General features: G+C 40.4%; 1 protein-coding gene across 6 annotated transcripts in view; it reads right to left on the bottom strand.

Annotated features, from left to right (window-relative positions):
* The window catches only part of cadm1a (cell adhesion molecule 1a), a 407268-nt gene that overhangs the window by 66230 nt on the left and 316139 nt on the right, over positions 1-24899 (bottom strand). For all 6 annotated transcript variants that reach the window (XR_010668654.1, XR_010668653.1, XR_010668652.1 and 3 more), the window contains 3 exons: positions 14056-14208; positions 13227-13367; positions 5921-6079 (listed from right to left, as the gene is read on the bottom strand). Coding sequence is in view for 1 of the 6 variants with exons in the window: in XM_065962782.1 (XP_065818854.1) it covers positions 5921-6079; positions 13227-13367; positions 14056-14208 (453 nt within the window). In the remaining 5 variants the exon portion in view is untranslated. The remainder of the gene's footprint in view (positions 1-5920; positions 6080-13226; positions 13368-14055; positions 14209-24899) is intronic.

A 24899-nucleotide genomic window follows, 5' to 3' on the forward strand; every position in this document is an offset into this window, starting at 1 on the left:
CCACCTGCTCTTCCATTGCATTACATAACTCTTCAGCAGACGTCCATCTGTCTGCTCTATCTCAGGCACAGTATCGATGGGATTTTAAATCAGTTGAACACCAAAACAAATGTCAAAGTTCTTGGGGAATGGTACAACTCTTGCACGGCAGGATCACAAGCAGTCCTGAGTTTGTCCTACAACATTATCGGATAAAGTTGTGACACAAAACACAAACACTTCTTCAGGGCTGAGGCGGATGAGGCAGCTGGGAGAAAATGCTATATTGTTGTTTGGACAAATCAGCGGGGGGGGCATCGACTGTCGGCGCGCTGCCACCATGGAGGTTCTATTGTTCCCATTCTGTTTACTGTTGCTGGTGTTAGAAAAGCATTTTCTCATCTTTGGGTGATATAATTCATTCTGTACAAACAATGACGTAACCCACCAAACATGGTTATGAAAAACCTTGGATTGAGTTATAATACTTATGGAGTCTCAGGTTCATTAAATTGATATTGTGTATATCCAACTTTAAAACCATGAATAAACCATTTTCATCAAATGTAATGAAAACATCAAGAAAGGCTCTTATTATAGCATGTGTAAAGTGAATTTCCATTTTATTATCTTAGGACATACATAAGGCCATTCCTAGAACATAGACACATCTGATCTTTGCAGCTGAACAGGGTTAGGCCTGGTCTTTACAGACCACCTGGGAACACCAGGTGTTATTGGAACAATGGCCGCTGCTCGGGAGGAAGAGCGGGTTTACAACCGATAGGAAAATCAGCGGTTGATTCCCAGGCTTCTCCAGTCCCCATGTCAAAGTGTCCTTTTGAAAGATATCTGCCTGTTATCATTTCCAAGGTGTTGAATGATGAAAAGTGCAGTAAATCTTCTAGAGTGAAACTAGAAGGACCTCCTCTGTGCATCCTCCCTGTGCAGCCAATGAAGAGTGGGAGAAGGGGGGGGGGGGGGGTATTACCGCTGAATGACCTGGGCAATAAAAGTTTCTAAAAAACAGAATTTGACCAGATTGATTTTGCTGAGTCTGCATTTTAACTTTCAATGGACAAGATGTATTTGGTAGCTTCCAATAGGTGTGGTCACAGCTTCTGGATGACATCATGGGGCCCTTTGTTTGTTTGTTAAAGATTTGTTGCGGAGCGGGCAATTTGTTCCTCCAATCATAAACAATAGCAGGGGTTCGTTTGTGCATAAAAGATTGGTTTAGGACGGAAAATATTCAGTTGTCTATGGAGATAATGCAGAAGTTTTTCTGAGTCTTTATTTGCTGGAATAAAGATATTTTTTGCTGCACTTTATTCAAACCTTACAGCGTGCATAGTGAAGTCTAGACTAGCAGCATTTAGTTATTTACTTTAATCATCATTACCTTCCCTACTAACCACTGTGATGCTTTCTTTTTCTCTTCAAGACCCCACCCTCCTGACTTTCATTAACCAGCTTAAGTTTTCACATGAATAATACTTGGCAGCAAACAAAATGATGTGCTATGAGATGGGGCCCCCTTTAAGGAGGTTCCCTACTGTCCTTGCAATCTTGCCTTAGTTTTACGTTTGTCAGCCCTCAGGGACCACCAACTGGCTCCAATCTGTTGCCTGCTTTTTCTTGTTGACAAGCAGCACCTCAGGTCCTATAGAAGTGCACTTTACCTTTCCCTGAATATGTTAAGCACACTCTGTCCTGGCCTGGTCGACCTCAGGAGCGAGTATTTAAGTATGCTGTAGATAAATACTTGTAGAGTTTAGTCTGATACGAGATCTCTTGCTGAGTCACAATGGTGTAATTATAGTTTTCTGATTGCGATGTATATTCTTCTTCTTTATAGCCTGAATGCCCAGTTTGGTGCCTGCATTTTAAATCAGCCCCGCCGACAAAGGGGCTGCAGCCTGAGTTATGATTTCAAAGCCGGCGGGCGAAGTTTCACACTGCCGTCCGACCTTCTCTGCAACAAACAACACGTGTCTGCCCATCCATCTGTCTAAATCACACCCTGTCAGCGGCTGGTTCTCAGTCTTGGTGATGGACAGCAGACGGGCGTAAAGCCAAGTCTTCTGCTCAGTGGGCATGCACCGCTTTAGACAGCAACTCTTTGGTTTTGTTTCCACTCCAGGCGTTACATGACATCCAGCAACTTCTTCTTTTGCTCACAACGTCATCTGACCTTGTCATCTCGGAGCCATAAACATGAAGGACGCCAGGCATCTGTAGGTTGTTTTGATAGCCTCAAGTAGTTATGGAGCTTTGTTGTCTCTGCGTGATGGAAAAACACACAGCACGGCCAGACCGGGATACTGCCTCTTCAGTGGAAATGAAATACTGTCTAGCGCATGCGAGAGGGCCGTTATCATTATGCTAACTGAATTATTTGCTTCATTGTGTGCCTCACCTCATAAGCACTCAAGTCGGCACTATACATCTCTCAGCAGCCAGCTGACCTTAAGGGAAAAAAACAACGGAGCACAGCAGCTTGCTTTGCTTATGCACACAAACATTACAGGCTTATTTAATTATGCTGTCCCCTGACAATGGCCTTTCTTTGCTCTTTTCTTCGACACAATGGACTCCATTCCACTCACAAATTGCCCACACAGAGAGCGATTGAAATGTAAATCACTTTCTCTATCTCAGTAATCACTACACAAACTTGTGTGGCAGTATGTAGTCAATGCAAAAGTCCTTTTTTTAAAATTAGAGGTTCTTTTTGTTTTGTATTGACAAGAATTGAAGTAATATAAAACTAGATTCCTACACAGATACAAAAAAAACATGTAACATCTTTGTACTAATTACAGAGAAAAGGGAGGCGACCATTAAGAACATGGCTTTCAGTGTGGGCGGACAATGAAAGATTCTGGCTTAATTAGCTTGAAACATTTTAATTAAGTCAACGTCTTTGACTGTTGAGAACATAAACACTGCAGTATGAATGTTCCATAATGGTTAAAATTGGGGATGTGAACGATAGCCGACTAATTAGTCGACTAAACGTTAAAGCCGTCACCTTTACTTGTCAGCTCAAGAATTACAAGTCAGTGAAACTGATAATGAATATTTTTTTTTGTAATTCAGCCGATCTTATGTCAAGTGTGAGCTGTCACACAACTAGCCGGGGCGGTAGCTCCAATTAATGGCTAATGCCATACTGCATTAATGCTGAACGCCACGCACGTGAACCAGCACAGTGAAGGGATGGCACTGCGTATGGCAGACAGGTTTAGCAGTATTTTCATCTAGAGAATGGAGAATAACTAGTTTTTACTTAAACCTGTATGAATGACTTTATCTGTAATAGCTACTCTCATATGCAGCTCTCTGCTGATCTATTTTTTTTATAAATCTATTTTGTGGTATTTTTAATTTTTCTTTCTTTATTTAAATTGTACTGTGTTCACTTTTTGTTTGCAATCTTTGCTCTTTGCTGCTGTAACACTGTAAATTTCCTCGTTGTGGGATAAATAAAGGATTATCATATCGTATCTTATCTTATATCTGCTGCGATGTCAGTAACTACAGTAGGTGTTCTATTGACTAATGCTACCTTTTGAAATGTGCTGCTGAAAATGTATTGATTGTTTGGTATTTGCACACGGATAAGCCACAATCCTGGGAATCCACATTCGACAAGGAGTCATAAAATAGTGCCTTTATGAGTGAAACTAGCAGAATACAGCACCATATTTCTTCAATTATAATATCCACGTTTGGCACCATCTTGTCCATGATTGTATTACAAAAGTCAGGACAACAATATATTGCCATATTGATATTTTGTCCCAACCCTTAATAAATGTATGTCTTAAATAAAGTGTTAAAAATGTATGATTATATGAAGAACTCCAAACTGACGTATACATCTTAGAGGGTTCAACAGTACACTTAATATTAAGTCATTCCAAATAACTGATATGTGCAGTATGTGCACATTGAAAGGTTATATCTGGAACTGCTTTACATGAATCCTGCCATTCAATCACAGACCAAGAATTTTGAAATCATAAATGGAAATACTCTGAGTCAACAGGCTCCTGAATGTAATGTTTGGCTTTATGGCAGAGAGATCACAGCGACACTGGAGTGCAGGACTAGCCATGCCTGTTTGTTGCCCATTACAGTATGCACAGAGCATGACAGCAGCAGCCTCTGCATGAAGCAGTGTGACTCTCTGAGCCGGGTGGTCCATGTGAGCTCCCTGTTATCAGAGGCCAACAAAATGCCAATGCTGCCTCTGTAGATGAGCTGATCTCCTCTCCTCGCTCTCCCGGGGAAAGGTCAGATAGCTTCAGAGAGGGATTTATTTATTTTATTTTTTTAAATAGAATGCTAGTGCACTGCTGGGGCCAAAGACACAAGGTTACCGAGGCATGAAATGCATAAATCCTATCATTTTGCATCAATGCAAAAGATGTAAACTAACTTTACAGAAACCTCAGATTTTTATTTATTTTCTAATTCCACTTTAAGGACTCTGATCTTCTAGTTTTCATTTGTATAATTTCAATTGTGTTGAATGTACCGATTGCATTCAGCTATCACACAGAGTGAGCTGACATTACCAACACAACATTTTTTGAACATTGCTTGCCCAGATGAAGGTTTTCATTGTTCTTTTTATGTATACTTTTTGGATTTTAAACACCTCAACCTTTATCCTTCAAACTGCACATTCATAAACACACTTTTTATTTGACTGTGTTTGTGTTTAGTCTGCTTTTAGTGTTGAACATTTGACATTTAATTCGTCCATGTTTATGTTTGAATCATAAACAGCATTAGCTTGTACTCTCTGTGATCTATAAACACATTATTGCTAAGTACCTTTGACATTTGATCATCATGATTGCAATGTGTTGGCTGATTAGTGTTGCCAGAAGTCATTACAGCTGTGACTTTATAACATTTTTACAATTCTCGACAATTGTTTGGATGAATACAAGTTTTTAATTTTTAATTTTCATTGAGACACCAGCAGTCTAGGAAACAAGATGTTTCCTATGTTTACACCAACGTAAAGTATGTGTTGGCATCAACTTGTACAGCCTATTCTGGGGAAGTAAAGAAGAACATACTCAAGGATGGAAATTTCTCCCTTTGTTTGGACTCAAAACTTTTTGAGTCTGACCCTCGACAGAGTTCTTTCCGCCGGGTCAGCACAGTTATTCAGAGTTATGAAGCACAACGTCTTGGCTGCAGGGAAAATAAACTATAGTTGAAAGAGGAGACAAAGTGTGTTCGCTCTGTGCTTCCATGCTGTTTGGCCGCTTGTGAGGCACAAGGCAGAACATGAGTGAAATAAAAGACAGAGAAACAGCTTGTAATGTGAAATCTACAGCGACAAAAACCCAGTTTGTAATACTAACATGTGATAAAACGATTTAAAAAGATGTGATTTTCATCAGATAGAGCTGCAGAGGTAACATTATACCTTACAGTAATACTAGTCTACTTACAATAGTGCTAACTTAAGTATATGTATTTGTAGTTTCAGTGGTTACATTTATTTATTTGCCTTTTTATACCTGATGTGATGAGATCATTTCCCCCTGATGGCAGGCTCTGCCATGCACCAACGTTTCAGCGAGAGGAAAAAATGTGGGAAATTTATGTCATTTAATTAGTGGAGATGGAAAAGTGCACTCTATTGCAGTCCAATTTCCCCCTTATATTCATTATAACCTGTGCATAGAGATGATTCTCCTTCAATGACACTGCCATACATGTCACACACCAAAGTTTCAGTTGGGGAAAAAAGTCGCAAATTTATGCCGTTTAATTAGCGAGGATGGAACCCTCTTCTCTACTGCAGTCCAATTTTCTCAGTCAAACTGATGAGACACTTGGAAAAAAAAAGTACAAAAAAAAAAAGTGCAGCCTGCAGATTTTTAATTTATCATCGAGCAGAAGTACTTACACTGCACCTCCAGGTATTTCTGTGCTTGGAAGTCCTTGACTGCAGGGTGGTCTACGATGCAAACCACAGGCACTCCGTCATCCTCCCGACTGACGGTGAACGTCAGCCGGCTGGTTACTGTGTACATCTTGTCGTAGGTCAGCTCAACTTTGGGCTTGCCTATGGGAAACATCAAAGACAGGCCGATTAAATAACAGCTACACGAGTACATTTTTTAGAATTCAGTTAAACTATGAATTAGCCTCCCAGAGAAAGATCAATAACCTTCACTTCATCCTCCCTGTGCTCTGGCAGGACAACGTTTGTGCTTTTTAGGACAAGAACAAGATTCCTCAGAGAGAAATTGATTGATTGATGTCTTTGTTTCAAACATTTTAATAAAACATAAATGACAAAAGCAATAAACAATATTGAAAGTGAACCTTACTTATCAAGCTTAAAGGTCACATATCATGCAAAATACACTTCACCATGTTTTTATAACATTAATGTGCGTCTCTAGTCTGTTTACAAACCCCCCAATTATGAGAGAAGTCCATCCTCTCCGTCTTTATCCTGCAACACTTTTCAGTAAATGTGTGCTCAAACAGGCCGTTTGGAGATTTTCCCTTCATGACATCACAAAGGGCAGTAGCCCCTCCCCCAGGTGGGTGACACTCCCACAGCTAGGTGTTTGGTCTGCCCTCTGAGTCTGCCTTCTCAACGTAAACAATAGGACATGGAGCGAGAAAGCACCGAGTACACCCAAGCCCTTCCAGAGAGGGGGCGTGGTCAGACACAGCTCATTTACATATTTAAAGGTACAGACACAGAAACAGCCTGTTCTGAGCAGGGCTGAAATAGAGGGGTTTATAGGCATGATCAAATACAGGATCAGAGTGGATTTAGAACAAGAAACTCTACAGACATGTTTTGGGGAGTTCTGAGACTTATTTAAACTGGTTGAGAAGGAGTATAATATGTCACCTTTAATATACGGTCTATGGGTAGAAGCTTGTTGGTTGGTTAGCTTGAAGCTTCAGAGGGGTTTCTACACTTAACTCATAGGACCTAACAACAGAGTCTAACACGTTTTGGCTAGCTTTTCTTAAATAATGAGTTCTATCTAACAGTCGGTCCACTATGTTCCGCTTGCAAAGATAACAAAGCTGAAACCGTCGCATTCAAGGCTGCTGAAAGAAGATGTGTTAAAAATGTTAAAACCTGAAAAAGAGTCATTGTTTAGCTGAAAGTAGAACGACTATTTTCCATCGACCTTGCAAAATATGCAGAGTGAATTGCGGAGGGTGTCCTTGAAAGTGGTCAGAGAAGGTGAATCAGCTAACAATTGCCCGCTGTCATGGGCTACTGTGCGACTGTGAATCACTCATTAAGTTTTATAAAGCCAGATTTATTGCATGGCCACCTCTTTGCGCAGCACCGCCAGAGCTGAAGCCCTGCAAAGTAACCCTCCTCTGATTAGTGTGTGGTCTGTAATATCACACGGACAATATGTTCTCAAAAGCAATGAAGAGGACACCTCATCACAGTCATACAAAATAAGAAGGATAGCTGCAGACGGTGCTGCACGGCAGAGTGGCAAAGAGAGATTGATTAGTTTTATCTCTTTGTCCTACTTCCTAACAGTGTGTTGCATCAATAAAACAAACACTGCAAGCAAAAAAAAAAAAAAAGTGAAAGAGTCTGCCAAGAGAAACGCTGGCGCAGGAGAAAATCCGTCTTAATGTGAAGAGTTGCATACATCAGTTCATATTCAGGCTTTAAAATATTCGCTAAGTGCACATTCTCCCCACTGCTGTTCTGCAGCTCAGCCACTGTGGTGACAGCTGTCTCTTTGGATGCTGGGAAAGCAAAACCTGTGTGATGTGGCTGGTGTAAAGGAACAGGTTTTCATGAATAAATACCACTAGAGGCTTCGGATTCATGAAAGCAGCTGATACAGGGAACCTGAAGGGGGTCTGTTCGAATCAAAATGTCTTTGGAGATGCATGAAACAGTGGTGAAGAGAGACGTCTTTATTCAAGTCCTGGGTTTTCTGAAACTCTCGCTTCGCACCAATTGATGTCTTTGTGAAGGAGGAAAAATATTTAAATGTACACAAGTTCCCATGGCTTTGAAACCTATACAGCAGGTATAAAAATACATCTGTGATTACCATAAATGGTAATTTGTTGAAAATGATCAACGGGCTATCACCACAGAGAAGATATCAGTCTTTACATACTTTCTAAGATATCTGTGCATGTTTGTTGCCAAAGAAAACTCATTAGAAACACAATGTTGAACAAAGTTCGATGGCTGACACTTCTTAACAACATGCATGTGAAAGATGAATGTTACTGCTACGTCCTTTTGTGAAACTCTAACACAAAGGGGAACTACTGCACGGCTTTTTTAATAATCCTGGAATGGCTTTGTTTTTTGTTTTTTTCACATCGACTGAGCAATCTACACATGACCACTGAGCTGCTGCTAGCTTACCTTCCATATGTGCCCGAGAAAGATAAAAAAGAAGGACACCCTGCTGTGCACTGCACAGAGCCAGAACCAACTCGTGCCCCATTCATCCAGGAATTACAGGAGGAGACGGCTTGTCTCTTAAGATGGACATCTGACAGTTCTACAAATGTGTGTTTTTTTCTTTGTGTATGTGTAGCTCTCGAGTAGCACAATAGATGCGTCATAACACTGGCTGATGGTTTTCAATTTAAGCACATACACTTGAGACATCATCATAAACGTCCAGAGTCAATTCTCTACGAAGCAATGTCTTCCTGGTTAGACACATCAAGGCGACTGTGCCTACACACACTTTTCTTTGTGTGTAGCTCATGCAGTGTGTGCTATAAGGAACCAACTGCTGTAGCTTAGCTCGTACAGTGATATGATAGAGAAAGTTTGCGTTACCCTTTAGCCCTTTTATACAGCTTCCCCCGCCCTTTTTGTTGTCTTCAGATCTCCATGCAGTCTGCGTTAAGTTTCCTCAGCAGTCAACTATTCTGCTTATATGCTATATGGTCATATCCTCTATAAATTGGGAGCTGGAATGTGAATACTGAATATGTGGGACCCGTAGAACTGTGAAGCACATTAGCAGACACAATAATTAAGTATTTTATCTAGTTCATTTGTGATGTGATATGCATTCACTTGCACAAGCATCTTCTTAAGCCCCCTTTCCACCAAGCAGTCGGGTTTCATTCAGTACAGTTTGATTCAGTTCAGTAAGGTAAACCCTGAACTTGCTTGTGTTTCCACATCCAACTGTATCCTTATTTGGTAAGCGCAGTGTAAGCCAGATGGAGATAGCCGCGTCAGCTTTGTAATAGTGTGACATCATAGCAGCATCAACACAGTGTAGCCCGCTATTAATTAAATTAAACGTTCAAGTGGCAGGGACGCAGAAAACAAAAGGGACGCTTTAGGTCACCGGTGCAGTCTCGGCCTGTGAAGGCTGTTTCGTCATGAGCCGGGGATCCAGCTGAAGATTTCTGCCTTTTAATAAGGCAGTTTTTTCTTACCACTGTAACTTTTGCTGCTTTGCTAAAGTGCTCATGATAGATAGGCCGGATCTTTGTAACATAACAATGAGTATGGTCTTTTTACCTGCTCTTATGTAATGTTAAAAGACAAAGAGTAAGGTGTCTCGAGATAACACTTGTTATGAGTTGACGCTATACAAATAAAAATGTATTGATTGATTGATTGATTTAGGGTCAGATCAGTACCCTTGGAACCCCAACAGAAGGATACCCAAAAGTAGGACGGTACTGGTCCCTTATTTTGGTACCATTCTCAACTTTTGACGGTGGAAAAAGCAATAAATGGGTACCATACCGAACTGAACCCGACTGCTTGGTGGAAACGGGGCTTTAGTAGGTTTGAGTAGCAACAAATGTTAGAGAACCTTGTGCTGACCCACACTTTTATTTATATGCACTGCTTTCCAATGGTTCTTGTTCCCAATTCCTTTGCTTAGACGTATTCTCTTTCATCCAAACTGTGAAGCTGGTTTCATTAATGTGCCTCTAGTGGAACACAATGAAAAGGTCCTTAACAAGTGAAGTGAGTAGGAATGATGCATGATCCAGTAGCTCCCCCTTCAAAAACCGGACACCATGTTAAGCTCAAAGAACACTGAGGCAACGTGAACGTCTCTGAAAGGCATCTGAAGGTCAAACGCTGAAAGTGGAACTTTCAGCGTTTTTCAGTTCTTAACACACACTCTTCATTTGTCCTCTTCTCTACATATCCACGTCTTTAACCGTTCCCATTTAAACACAGTCTTGTGGAGCAGGCAGCGCTTTGTTCTAGTTAAATAAAATATATGTCTCTCCACTACCATCGCTTTGCTTTGCCCCAAATATTCTTTTATTCAATAGTGGAGTCTTCCTGCTGAGGTGGAGCAGGGTAATTGAAATCACCCTGTGGTTGTCTCATAAGGCTCCAGGCTAATGGCTGTTCTGGTCCCTGTCAGTCAGTGACGTGCCCTATACCTATCTTGCTTTTTCTTTTCTTTCCACTCATCTTCCTCTCTTATATCCTAAAAGAACAAAAAAAAAAAAAGAAATGACCTGCACTGCCGTGTCTCCTTGTTTTCTACGACTTACACTGCTGCAGTCTGAGCTGAAGAGCAGGAAATATTAGCGCAGGGTAAAATGTTAATAAATCACTAAACAACAGGAAAGAAGGGGAATGAGATAATAGTGAGATAATGATTTACATTGGCAAGCATGACAATTGCAACCTTTAAATGATATTTAAGACACCCTGATTACCCCTTGAGGTAATTCAGTTGAATTCGTGGGACGTTTAATTAGAAATACGTCTGCCAGGCAAGGAGCCACGGCCGAAGGCTATTTAAGTAATTCTGCCCTAATGTCAGATTTCTGGCACCCTCAGCTATTCCTTTTTCTTTTCCATCGTTCATTTCTTTGCACTCCATTGTCTTAATATTTTTCAGCGTCAGCAGAGCAGCACAAGGTTTCATTTGGCATCATTGATTCAGTTTCAATTACACGAACTGTGGAGTCAGTTTTATAAGGAGCTAGCATGCAAAAGGCAGATTATTAGCTCAACATGGTCAACATGTGACATTGTTACTATGACAACAACAGGGATGCACCAGTGAATCGTCCGATATCAGCCAGGCCCATGTGACTCACACCGAGGTCAGTAGCCGATGTTTATTTACCATCGGACTTCGCCGTCCCAACCACCACGACTGTCCTCATTCATGCACGGCCCGCTCCGACCTCACATCACTACAGAGTATCGCCTTGTGGCATAAAATCGCATTTGTAACTTGTAAAACTTCAATGGCACCAAGCCTGCTGTGCAAGTGGGATTTCCCTTTCAGCCAGTGTAAGAACACAGAACAGAGGAGGGGCTGAGTGGTTAAACAAACAAATGAGCGTTGTTGGAGAGCTGACTTAAAGAGCTGGTGAGCACCTTGAGAAGCATGCAGACAATCCCACTTTAAGGAGACGATGTTTACAGTGAAGCCGATCAGTATTTCACAGTGACTAACAGCTACAGAGCTCACTGGTTGGTTGCATTGTTCATTTATGCTGCTGCAACACACCATTCATACTTACGTTTACATGCATGTAAGTGACAGTGCCACTGCTGCATAAAGAAATGTCTTAAACATCACTAAATTGTCATTAAAAGGGATTAGATTATCAACTTGGCTACATTTCTGCTGCATTTCGTGGCATGATATTAATAAAAGCAAGTTTCTGACATGGTTCATTTGCAGGTATACATACTGTATGCATGGGGAAAAACACAAAGCAGGGATGGTCCTGAAGAAGGATGGGGAATATTATAACAGGTTTTTTCTAGGTTCTGCTGTCCATAATGTTATAATACAAAGCTTGATCGGGACAATTAAATGAAAGAATGTTTAAAATGAGAAAACAGAGTCAGTTCTACAGCTGGAGTCTACAGTATTTGTACAATACAGATATATTGCCAACACTTGCATGCACACACAGGTCAGCGTAAAATATAGCATTGTTAAAAGAAAAAAAAAATTGTTATGCTGCTAGCAGCAAGTTGTTAGTGAAACCCCGACCTTGGCTTATTAGAACATGGTCAGATTTGAGCTGACCAGTAAGGGTGTAATGTGGTGCAGTGCAGGGTGAAGCCGCTCAGGGCCTTCTACACTGCTCCTGATTAGGACCTTTGTTTTCAAAGTCTTTACAAAGCCGGCTGTCTGGGTTCTGAGGTGGAGCAGCCTGGCAGGAGGCCTGTTCACCCCTGAGCTCTTGCGCAGACTTCTAAAGCTCAGCTACCTTTGATGAAGGCATGAAAGTTGTCACAGTGCCAACAGGCTCTGGCCACCGCTGCACATCCACACTGCTTTAATGGAAACTATTCAAAGTCGCAGCAGAGCTCCATTTAAAAAGCGACATCACTGATGCACGAGCTAAATACGGTGTGCGAGCAGAGGGAGAGAAAGAAACCCGCCTTAAAATGTGGTCATTTATATGCATCGGAAAAGCGCTTATAAGATGCATGCACGTGCAAAAGTTAGAATTAGATACACTTTAAAGTAGGATGTGCAAACCCACAGAAACTCGCATAAAAATGCAAAACAAAGACAATGACAACCACCAGATGTGAAATAAAGGATCATTCTCCCTGAGCTGATAATGCCTGACATGTTGTCTTTGTCAGATAGTTTAAAAAACAATATGTGGAATGATAAATTGCCCTTAAAACGTGTCATTAATGCCTCTACCTTTATCAGTTTTGATCTTTACCGGGTTCTTCCCTCTGCGCAGAGACTACTGTAAAATCAGTTTACTCTGCAACCAGAGACTTAGCAGAGGACTCATGCTCCTCTGATGTCACTATAGGGCACTTGTATTATATGGCATTCACTTTGTAGATAACTGCTTCTTGTGTATGTGATGTGTTAGCTCTCCTGTTCTTGTCTCTCAGGTTAAGCCATGACTTAAAGGCAACAATAGTTTAATTAACAATTATTATTATATACAGGAAGAGTTTCCTTACTTCTAAGAGGTTACACATGCTATGTATAAACACTAAAATGAATATATTCCTTTGTTGTTTCAGGCTCATTGAACGTGATGTTCCTGAACCCCTCAGAGGTCTCCTGTGTGCAGAAATTCAATCTACAGTGGACAAACATGCAAACTCAGATTGTCTGCACTGCAAAGTTCATATTTTGGTTAGAGCAAAAATGACTTGATGGATGATTTTGATTTTCTGTGTGTGTGTGTGTGTGTGTGTGTGTGTGTGTGTGTGTGTGTGTTTGTGTGCAGAGAAGAACTACCTGGAAGCTCTTTATCTCCCTTCATCCATCTGATGGTAGCGGCGGGCTTGCTGCTCATGGCGGTGCAGGTCATCTCTGTCTCGTTGCCCTCGCTCAGGACCTCATCCCGCGCCGGCTCGATGATGGGGTTACCTGGAGGAACTGTGACAGGACACACAAACAGAACTCTGTAAACACCGGGGAAATATAATACTTCTACACCTACGGCAGTACTTCATGAAAAAAAAAACAAGGAAGTGACAAAGGAGAAGGGTTTTTTTTTTTAAAGTTTAAAAAGGCATCGCATGCTAAAATTGGATTTAAAGAAGAAGTCACCTAAATACAGGGAAGTATGATGGCCACTATACACCTAGTTTAGATCATTTCTTTGGCAGTTAACACAAATAAACACATAAATATTGATGTAACAGAGAAACATAAACCTGAAAAACCTTACCATACAAAATTGAAAAAAATGTGGAATACTTTGTGCATTAACAAAAATAAATGTGTGCTACTTATCAGCATCTTGTATGTTTCAGATGATGTGTGAATGATGATCCTTCTGCCTTCCTTTCACCCGGGCCACTGTGCATTAGCTATTTTAAACACACTGGCATCATGACAACACTTCCTAAGTAACTATGAAATCCATGATTTTCTTCCCTGTAGCTGCTGTCAGAGACTCCTGCAGCTTTCATGGGGAGCTGTCAAAATGTTGTTCACCATGTGAATGTGAATGTCTTCTGCAGTCTAAATGTTGATTAATAGTCTCTACCTCCCTGCTTCTAATAACATAGAGTGTTTGTGTGTGTGTGTGTGTGTGTGTGTGTCTGTTTTGTGGATGTACTTAGCACGGTGATGTCAGCGTAGGCTTCCTGCGGGGGGTCTGTGTAGAGCTGGCAAACATATCGACCCTCATCTGACAGCGAGACATTAGACAGCGACACCCGCAGCTCGTTGTCTGAGAAGTTCACCAGCTGAAAGCGAGCGTCTTTCAGTGCTGAGGAGAAGAAAAAAAAAAACACACACGACAGGATTCATTATTTAGATGATATTCACACATACAGTACAGGCGCTAAACATGTGCCTAGAATCACTTATTCAAGCTACAACTTCAATTACATCCACACATATATCTCTTACTCTTTTATTCATAAACACTTTTTTTAATTCCCTCCACTGTGACGTAAACCATTTCAGACTTTCTGTATCTTTTTCTTGACGTTTTAATTCTCCATTTGGCTCACTGAAATGAATCATATATCATATAGCTGGTATTCAATACCGCAGCAAAATACTGTTTTGTGTTTCACAATTGACATACATCAGAAGACCTTAGCAGAGCCAGAACCTTCTTGTGTGAGGTGTGTAAAGCCCTGAGGATACTTGATTTTAACCATTCAAACGCAGGACATCAGCCTTGCGTATCCTGCGGTGATTTGGAGCACTGGTTGTGCACGTCATCAGAAACTAACGCTTCCCCCGCAGCAAGATGCAATATGCATATAACCACAAGGAGCAGTGTAGAGTTGTATGGTGATAAGACCAGGAAATGACAACATCGGAGACACCAGAGAGCTGCTACAACAATGGCGGAGAGTAAAAGAGATCAAGAGGGTCCATTCAATACCTTGGCCTTTCTTGTCCAAGGAATCAGTTTTATCAAGTGATGTATCCTCTCTGGCCACTTCCTGTTTGTCAGAAAGAGTTCTGAAGTCTCTGCTTTGAGGATAAGTTGATATTTCGTATTGCCTTACAGCTCTCGCTTTGCTATCATATCAGTTGTTTTTCCCCCAATATTGTGACTTTTCTTCTGATTCTAGTGTGAAGAGGATGTTCACATTTTCAATCCAATTTATAGCAATCTGCTAGCTGATAGAAATCCATGTGTTTCAACTCAGCCCACAGTGATCGCTCCTGAGCTGGTGAGGGGGTTAGGAGCCTTGCTCAAGGTCATCTCGGCAGTGGTCAGAAAGTGAACTAGCACCTCTCCAGCTACCAGACCAATTTACAGATTTGGTCCGCTTCTGGACTTAAAACGACGTTTAACACGTCACCTTCATGTGTATGCCTGGCTGTGTGAAAAGTAATATTTCATCACTTGATTTAAGTTTTATGGACAAATATGACGCCGGGAGTGCATCACATTTTCAGGGATGCTTCAAAGAACTTTCCAGGGAGTAAAAAAAAAAATCAATTCTATTAGTCAACAACCAATCACAGCTAAAGAAATGATGCAACACGGTATGGAGCGATGTAAGAAAAAGGAGAAAAACTGAAGCACAAGATACAAATTTCCCCTTTGATAACTCACTCCTGTGATGTTAAAAACAGACAACACATGCTTGCAACATGGTTGGTGTTAACAGAGGCCTCAACCTTGGCTGTCCTTTAGTCGGCCTACAGCGGTATTGAGGACAAATCCATAAATCCTGCCTCCTCCTCATCTGCACCCACTTTCATCTTGGCTTACCTTGTTTGCCCACCTACCGAAGCTAGCTCTATCAGCCGTAATGTGGAATGACAACATGTGGTTAAGATGAAAGCCGAGCCATCTCCATCCTCCTTTGATGTGCTGATAAATCCTGCTCTGATTGACGGCAACTCCAGGCTCTTTGCACTCTGCACTCTCTTAGTATAGATCTGTGTACTCTTCCGCTGGCTCTGTGTTGTTGTTGTTGTTGTTTTTTCTAAAAGCTTAACGCATTAAACATGGACAGTTCTGACATACAACACTCCCAAACAGACAGGAAAAACCAGCAGGCTACATTAAGATTTCACAGATGATGAACAGAAGGAAGATGAGGCTTCTGGAGGGCAGTAATGGTATCTGCCTTTAATGTCAAGAGAGGGAGTGAGTGATTGAAACGGAGGCAATAGGAAGAGAGGGAGATCTTCAGCGAGAGACAAGAATACTTATCACCACAATTGATTTTGTGCATCATTAAACAAGAACATCAGACACATTTTAAATGACACCATAAGGCTGAACGGAGATGACTTTTGTCACTGCTAAAAGATGATAATAAAGATCTAGAAAAAAAACATTCTGATCTATGTAGAAAACAAGACTTTGGGGCTTTTTTTTACTGCTACCCATATAAATAATGTTAATGATGTTGGATGTCCATACGTAACCTTGACAAAGTCTAAAATTCTAAAATGTACGAGGAGAGGAAGTCGCCAAATGTTAACCAAATATTTTAAAGGAATCTACAATAGACAAAAGTAACCAGCTCTACTGAAGTGACTAGTTGGTAATTATGACCATATACATTACCATTATGACCATAACAACCATAACCATTAAGACCATAACCATTATGACCATAACAACCATAACCATGATGATGATAACCATTATGACCATAACAACCATAACCATGATGATGATAACCATTATAACCATAACCATTAAGACGATAACCATTATGATGATAACCATTATAACCATAACCATTAAGACGATAACCATTATGATGATAACCATTATAACCATAACCATTAAGACCATAACCATTATGACCATAACCATTATGATGATAACCATTATGACCATAACAACCATAACCATGATGATGATAACCATTATAACCATAACCATTAAGACGATAACCATTATGACCATAACCATTAAGACGATAACCATTATGACCATAACCATTATGATGATAACCATTATAACCATAACCATTATGATGATAACCATTATAACCATAACCATTAAGACGATAACCATTATAACCATAACCATTAAGACGATAACCATTATGACCATAACCATTATGATGATAACCATTATGACCATAACCATTATGATGATAACCATTATGACCATAACAACCATAACCATGATGATGATAACCATTATAACCATAACCATTAAGACGATAACCATTATGACCATAACCATTATGATGATAACCATTAAGACCATAACCATTATGATGATAACCATTATGACCATAACCATTATGATGATAACCATTATGACCATAACCATTAAGACAATAACCATTATGACCATAACCATTAAGAAGATAACCACTAAGACGATAACCATTAAGACAATAACCATTATGACCATAACCATTAAGACAATAACCATTATGACCATAACCATTATGACCATAACCATTAAGACAATAACCATTATGACCATAACCATTAAGACAATAACCATTATGACCATAACCATTATGACCATAACCATTGTTAACAATTAAGACCATAACCATTATGATGATAACAATTATGGCGATAACCATTCTATATCATGACGAGTCAAAAATGCATCAGGAACTACATTTTTCCCTCAATATCCAGTCCTAAACCTTGCACTGATGAACTTTCATTTCTATTTGAAGGAAATATTTGGTGTGTCAACAATTCAACAAAATCCTTGCCAATCAAATATAATCCATTTCACTAAAGCATTTCTCAGAGATCTCATAATCCTCTTATGTATCACTTCAAAATACGGCATTGTGGTATAAGCATGAGCTGAATAAATAAATAAATACTTTCTAATACACATGGAAAAGAAACATAGAGACACTGTGCCAAGGACGAAGCTCTCCAAGCTGAAGATTAACTCAAAAATACTGTAGCTCAGATATACAAGGACAGAGGATGGACAACAGGATGGTTCACACAGCGGGGTTGAACACAGCGGTGCGTCTCACAACAAAGTGTCAGTCCTGGCAAAGAGAAGGGAAGGTGAGCTGGGTAACACTGCAGACGTCTTTGTAATTGTTATATTTCAGTCCTCTTTGTGTGTTTGGCTCAAGAAAGAGGTCGACCTTTAGCTTCATGCTCTTTTTGCCCGCTTCTTCTTCTCTTATTCTGTTATATCTGATGGCATAAAGAAGGACATCGCAGATGTCTGACAAAGGTAATTGATAGTCATGTGTCTGGGATAAAAAGAAAGCTCTATCTAAACTCTGAAAGGCTGTAAATTATCAGATCTGTCCGTTTTTACAGCTGATGTTTGATGGAGCTAATTTAAATATAGTGATAAGCTGCCCTGAAGTACATCCAAGGAGACTTAGAGAAGAAGTACAAGGAGGTGAATATCCAACTTTTACTTTCTGTTTGAGTCCTGATGAGGGGTGTAACTGGTCATACTGAATACAGCAGTACAGTATATTAGCTTTAGGCCCGTGTCACCTAGCGTTTATTCTGAGCTCCAGCATCATTATCCAATAGTTAACAATAAGGAGAGAACATTTGCATTCAGAGAAAAAGTGCAGCACCCAGCATCTTTTCTCAGAGCGTCCAGACTTTTTTGTGCGGCTGCTCCGAGCGCTCAAGTTAAAAATCTTTTAACTTTTCAGAAAGGCGCTGAAAGCTGTTGAGTCACCGGCGCTCTTGCAAATGTTTGATATTCCCCGTAGCTTTGCCGCCTAGGGATCGTGTCTTGTACCCACATCCTCTTTGCTCTGTGTCTGATCGGGAAATAAACAATCAAAAATATAAAACATGCAGTAAAAATTTACGGAGCAGTGTCAGCCATACAGCGACCAGTTGTCAACAGACTGCCGACATAGAGACAGGACGGACGTGCAGCACTTTTCTCTGTCCACATAAGCTTCATGCAATCGCTCCTGAGTAAATCAACCCAATAACTGCATCACGAGTTAGAATCACGATATATTGCCAGATTGATCGATACATTTTTTTTATCCCCATTACAAGTGGGAGATAACTGGAAAAAAATGGATATGAAAAAACGGTTAAGTCTAAACATTGAGTCCAAGAGTAATAAAGAGGGTAACAGTAGTGCGGTAAACTTACCGGCAAATTGACACATTGCTGAAAACACGTGTTAAGATTTCAGCAAGCCGGGCCAAATCAAGCAGATATCTCCAAAAGTTATGCTGTTAGTTCATCTTTGCATGAAGGTCTGTGGCTTCAGCAAAACAATGTGGCATCACAGTCTGTGATTGGGCTAACTCGGAGTCGTGAACCTTCATATAAAAGCTTTTGTGTGTTTTTTTTTTTCTTGCTAAAATGTAGATTTTGTCATCCCTATTTTACAATGTGGAGAATCTACACAGGTACAGCTCCCCCGCTAGTATGGACAGAAGGTATTACAGCAACAAACATGTGTTTTAACAGACACAAAATATGCTCAGATTTTTTTCAAGATACACTTGCATGTCCCAGAACGTCTCCATTCAAACCTGTCGGCCTAGAATCACCAGTCTCATCTCATCCTACTTGTCAGCACTCACAGTTTTAAATACTAAAAGGACTGAATATAGGTATCACTTTTCAAGTAGAGCTGGACAAAGTGCTTTCCAAAACCCTCTCACGCACCCACGCAGACTCACACACAGCTGCCATACACCTGCTCGTAGCGGACAATGTGAGGTGTAGTGCCTCAGCCCAAGGACTCTTTGACATCCAGATAGAGGAAAAAGAGGATCAGGTAATTGGAATCACTCAAAAATTTGCATGACGAGAAAGAGGTCACTATTTAGGGAAAAAGTTAAAAGTTAGTTGATGTGTGTGATTTTATGATGAATGGCTTTGAAAACTTGAACCCCAACACCCCTTTATTTAAGCATTTGAGCTCTTATTGCAAAAAAATTACTACAATTTATTCTCACATTTAAAGCTCTCTCTTATGTCCAGCACACACTTGCTCGGTTAATTTCAGTTTCCCCTTGCAAAAAAGACAATCTAGTGCTTTTGTATTGAAGGTGGACAAACTGAAGTGTGGTGCTTTGTATTTAGGAGCTGTTCACTCAGATCACAACACAATAAACGGCTCGCGGTGAAATAAAAGTTTTTCTCCGGTGTTGTTGACACAAGTCAAAGCTCAACATTTCAATCCCAGATGTGAGTATTATTTATACACTGTTATCTCCCCTTTGTACAACAAGCTAACAAGCTCTGTTGAGTGAGAAAAGCGAGTGTCAGTGCCGTGTAGAGCACCCTCCTTCCTCGTTCTTCGTCCGTCTATGGGAGAGACAGAGAGGAATATAGAAACGGGGCGTCGGGGTAAAAAAACCGTCGCGGATAGGACACTCCTATAGCAAGCAATAGATGGCTGATGCTAGCTCGTGTCGCGTGCTGTCAGGACAGGCTGTTACTCCCTCAGTTCTGTCTAGACATGGTTACCTGATTTCTTTATTGAAATGTTAAATTCTAATGAGAAAAATAACTTATTTCTGGTTATGGTCCTCAGAGAAAAAGGCTGTGCAAACACAAGTTATCATACATTAAGCCGCCATGATGTCACCATTCAAATATAGCACAAAGTGAAGCTAAATTAAGATGCAAAGAGTCCTGTGTTGAAAATACAGATGAAAACCAAACATAAGAGAATTGGGATCAGAATATTCCCTGATGGCTCTTCATCCCTCTTTTCACCTCTCCTAACTGCACCACTTAATTCATCTCGCTTTTTTCTTTCTTTCTCTCTTTGTCTCATCTTCATTCTTTCTCTGCATTTCATTTGAATGTTTCTTTTTTCTCGTTCTCTCTAGCGTCAGCAGAGGATGACTACCATCCAGAGAGAGAGCTGGAGATGATGAGTGCGCCTCGCCTAAGTGGCTGCAATCAATTGTGATTAGTGGCTGCCGCTACTTTTTGAGAGGAGCACATCAAAGTTTTATTATTGGGTGTCAGAGTGGGTGAGACGGGGTGGGGCGAGGGTAATTACATTCTTACAACCAGCCTCCTCCCCACTCAGGGTGAAGTCCAGGCTGCAGATTCACCGTGCTCCATATACAGCAGTGCAATCCAAAAGTATGGCAACAACATTCAAAGGTTTAGCCGTCATTAAAACTCACAGGTGTTTTTCTTAACGGCCAAGTTGGTCACGACCAACCATGCTCCTTGTAGTGATCGTTAACATCAAGCATCGTTGTGAAAATCTTCCAAGAGTCATGTTCACATCATGGCAGTGTCAATCACATGCTCTGTTTGATTCAACGAGTTTGGCTCTAAAGAAGACATTCGGCCCTTTTTTAAAAACGTTTTTAATTCATTTAAACGTCTTGAAGATTATTGTTGATACGCAGGCAAACCACCTTTTCTGATAAAATGGCCATTTTAATATGAGTGTTAATGGGACATCCAGGGCCTTTGCATCCAGGGCCTCATCAGGAAAATATTTAAATAGGCTAACATTTTTATTTGCTTCCATACAATTATAATAATTATTTTGCAACCATTGCAGTTGCCCCCCTGGTGGTCACTTGAAGGATTGCTGTTTAGCATTAGCTTCTCTTCTGGACCCACTTTTATCACAGAGGGTCTTTGCTTCAAAGCCTTCTAAATGTTCTCTTTGTCTGAATGTCTAAGAAGAAAACTGATGGCCAACTCTACAATCATAAGATAGTGTTCTATCAGGGCTCTATATCTTAGAGGGTCTTGCACCCGGGTGATCAGTCCAACAAAATGATTCTCTCTCAAATACCTTTCCACATGATGAAGAGCTGGTTTTGAAAAAAATATTCAAAACCAAGAGTGAATTTAATGACTTCTTCATCTCAGCCGGCATGTTCCAGTTGGACTCCCTCCCGCTGTTTCGACTTGATGCTAAACAGCATCGACCCTTTTCAAGTGAGAATCTGAGAACAAGTAACTTCTTGTTATAGATAGGGGTCATGCATGAAGATAGATCACTTTAGACCCAGATGGAGCTAAAAAAAAACCTGCTTCACGCTTTGAATGACGCATGACATGACAGTTTACTGCACCACTATGTGGTATTCTCAGGTGGGATTGGGCTGAGAAGACATATTTCACTCATACTTTCAGTTTAATAAAGAAAATTGGCTAAAGTCCTTGATCAGTCAAATTGTGTCCTTCATCTTGGAACATATAAAAATGTTTCTTTCTCAAAGCTTCTTCATTTATATGTTTTCATATAAACTTTTACCCTGAAGCTCACCAGCCTTCAGTGGATGGATCACCCACGGCACCGGAAGCTGCATCTCCTCCTCGCCAGGACAGTGTCTGTGTTTAAGTGCCTGAACGCCCCTCTTAGTCGTTTTAAACAACCCAACAAATACAACATGTATTTCTATTTTTCCTCATGTCAATAGTAAAGTGTATTAAAAAGAATTAGGAGGATGAGGCAGCCCAAGGTGTAAACCAGGCCTTCGACTTCGACAAAGCTGTGCTCAATTTTTTTTAAACTTTTTTTTTAACTTCAGAAATCAGAAGAGATCTACTTAAAGCCTCCAGAATGAAGTCTGCAGTGTCACATGATGTTCCTGTGTCTTTGTTCATCAACCTATTCATGCTGCAAGGCCAAACATTTAACACATGTGAAGGAAACGGACAAGATGTGACACAAGATATTCGAAAATGAAATAGTGGATATTATGTCAACCTTTTTTCTAATTTTAAGAGGTAGTTCAGATTTCAAGATGTTTGATAATGCTATAAACCAGAGGGGAACCATCAGGGCCCTCTAGGCCCTCAGAGAAGACTGAGTATGATTTTATTCAAAAAGTTACAGGTCCAAATTTTATTTCATAAATTGATAATTTGACAACCAACACATAAAAAAAAACAAAAAACATTTAATGTAAAATAAATCCCTTAAACATGTTCGGTTTTATTTGGTTGGCATGTATAGGGTTAAATGAAAAAAGGGCCAATTTGTCACCCTATCAGAATTTTCCCTCACTGCTGTCGCTAGGCAGAACAATGCTACAGCTCCAGCTCTGTTATTGGTGATCCCGCTATGAATTTACAGAGAGCCTCTAAGTCAAAGAGAGAAGAATTTCAAATGATGGTAAAATGGACCAATCACATCTTCTGTCTCAGTGGGTGGGCTCTAATATCTTTCATTTGATGAAGGCGAACGAATCACAAGCATGATTAAAGGTATCCAAATTAGCTTGCTTGCTTCATCCCTCGTTTGACACAGTAAGTTGTGAAAATAACAACACATGTTTTATCAGCCACAGTTTAAGAGTCTACAAACAAGCCTACAAGGTTGTAGTTTTTTTTTGCTAAATGACATTAAAATGCAATTTCATAAATATTCATTGACAGTCACCTAAAGGATGGAAGAATGGATTGTCATATATATCAACTGTTTTATAACTCACAATTAATTCAGAAAAAAACTAAAAGTGGGAATCTGACAAACAGTTGCTGTGGTTAAGGACAAATCTGTAAAACATATGGTAGCTTGAGAGCTTTGCTTAAACACAGCAGATGTATATTTACTTCTTTCTGACTCTGAGAGAACAACCGTATTCACATATTAAACAGGTCATTGTGCAATGGAAACATCGCCATCTGTGCAGACTCTGCCAGTAACAATAGCGTCAACAACAACCTACTGAAGCGTCGTATGTTTGTCTTGTCACAGCAGTACACTGCTGCTTCTTAGTGTGGGGTGAACATGGCGACCCAGCAGGATCGAACTTATTTTTTCTCTGCTGGAACATCTGTGGAACATACAGTGCTGTTTATTCAAGGCAACGCGAGGGACTGAAGGTCATTAAACGCTGAGACAAACAGCAGCAAAGTAAGAAGTTACAGGATAACTCGGCCAACTTTAAAAAAACAGAGTATTAGTCAGCTTGTTGTATAGTCTCTCCGGTGGCTGTGGAGATGCTTCCTCAAGGTCTGCTTAAATGGCTGCTTAATATGGAATTAGCACTTATCCCAGTTTTGGCTCTGGGAATAAGTGAGCACTTCATTACAAGCACTACAACTCCAATTTACAACAGTTGTGAGCAAAGGAGTTTTGAATGTGTTTTTTTGTTTTTTTTAAGCAGGCAGGGAGGATTTAAGGAAATACGTTGCAACAACCCAGATTGGAAAATAAAATGTTTTCTTTTATGCTATCTGTTTTCTTAAAGTTGGCTACACTTTAGGGTATTGCCCTTCTTAAAGGGATACTTCACCCATTTGCATTAATCTTTGTATCATTAGAAACCTGGTAGTATTTTTGAATGGTCGTGCATCCCGCCCTTATTTTCCCGAGATGGGAAATCTTTGTGTTTCTAAATCTTAAAAGGAGCTTCCAGTGACGCAAAATGACGATTTTTGACATATTTCTGATTCTGATTCTGAAATAGAGGACCTTAGTGGGAGTGGCCTGCGGTGCTGTGCATTCTGGGATTTGGTGTCTTTCATCCACATGAGCCAAAAAGACACTTTCTGCCTTTTCTCGGCCAAGAAGGCTCCAACTTCAAAATTCATTTCACATTTCTACATATATGACCCAATGTCAATACAGATTCATGTTTCAACGGGTGAAGTATCTCTTTAAACAATGCCACAGAACAACTTTTGTTGGATGTCCAGAGTGACAGTAGTTAAGTTACTCTTCGGACATAACTTCAGCCCAATCACCTCCTCATGTCTTCAGCCTCTCTAGTCCTTCATCTCACATAATCCACCAGAGTGGATTCAGACATAGATGTCAAACGTGATAGTTTAAAGAGGCCAATGTTGTTCTGAGGCTACCTGGTGGAGTTCGTGTCATAATGAAGCAGGGCAGCTGCGGCGAATTGCCTGTGAGGTGTCACAGGAGATCAAGGAGACCTCCGTCAAAGAAAAAAAACATCTCGCCCTTGACAGCCAGCGTGTGGGAGTTGGCACAACAGCAGATAAACACCGAGCTCTGTTTAGCATACACATGCGGGGCTTATTTCTTTAAGTGTGCCCTCGTACCGTATGTAGAAGGTATATGTTTGTGAGGCGGGG

The sequence above is a fragment of the Labrus bergylta genome, chromosome 14 (genome assembly GCF_963930695.1).
Source record: "Labrus bergylta chromosome 14, fLabBer1.1, whole genome shotgun sequence".
Classification (NCBI taxonomy): Eukaryota; Metazoa; Chordata; class Actinopteri; order Labriformes; family Labridae; genus Labrus; species Labrus bergylta.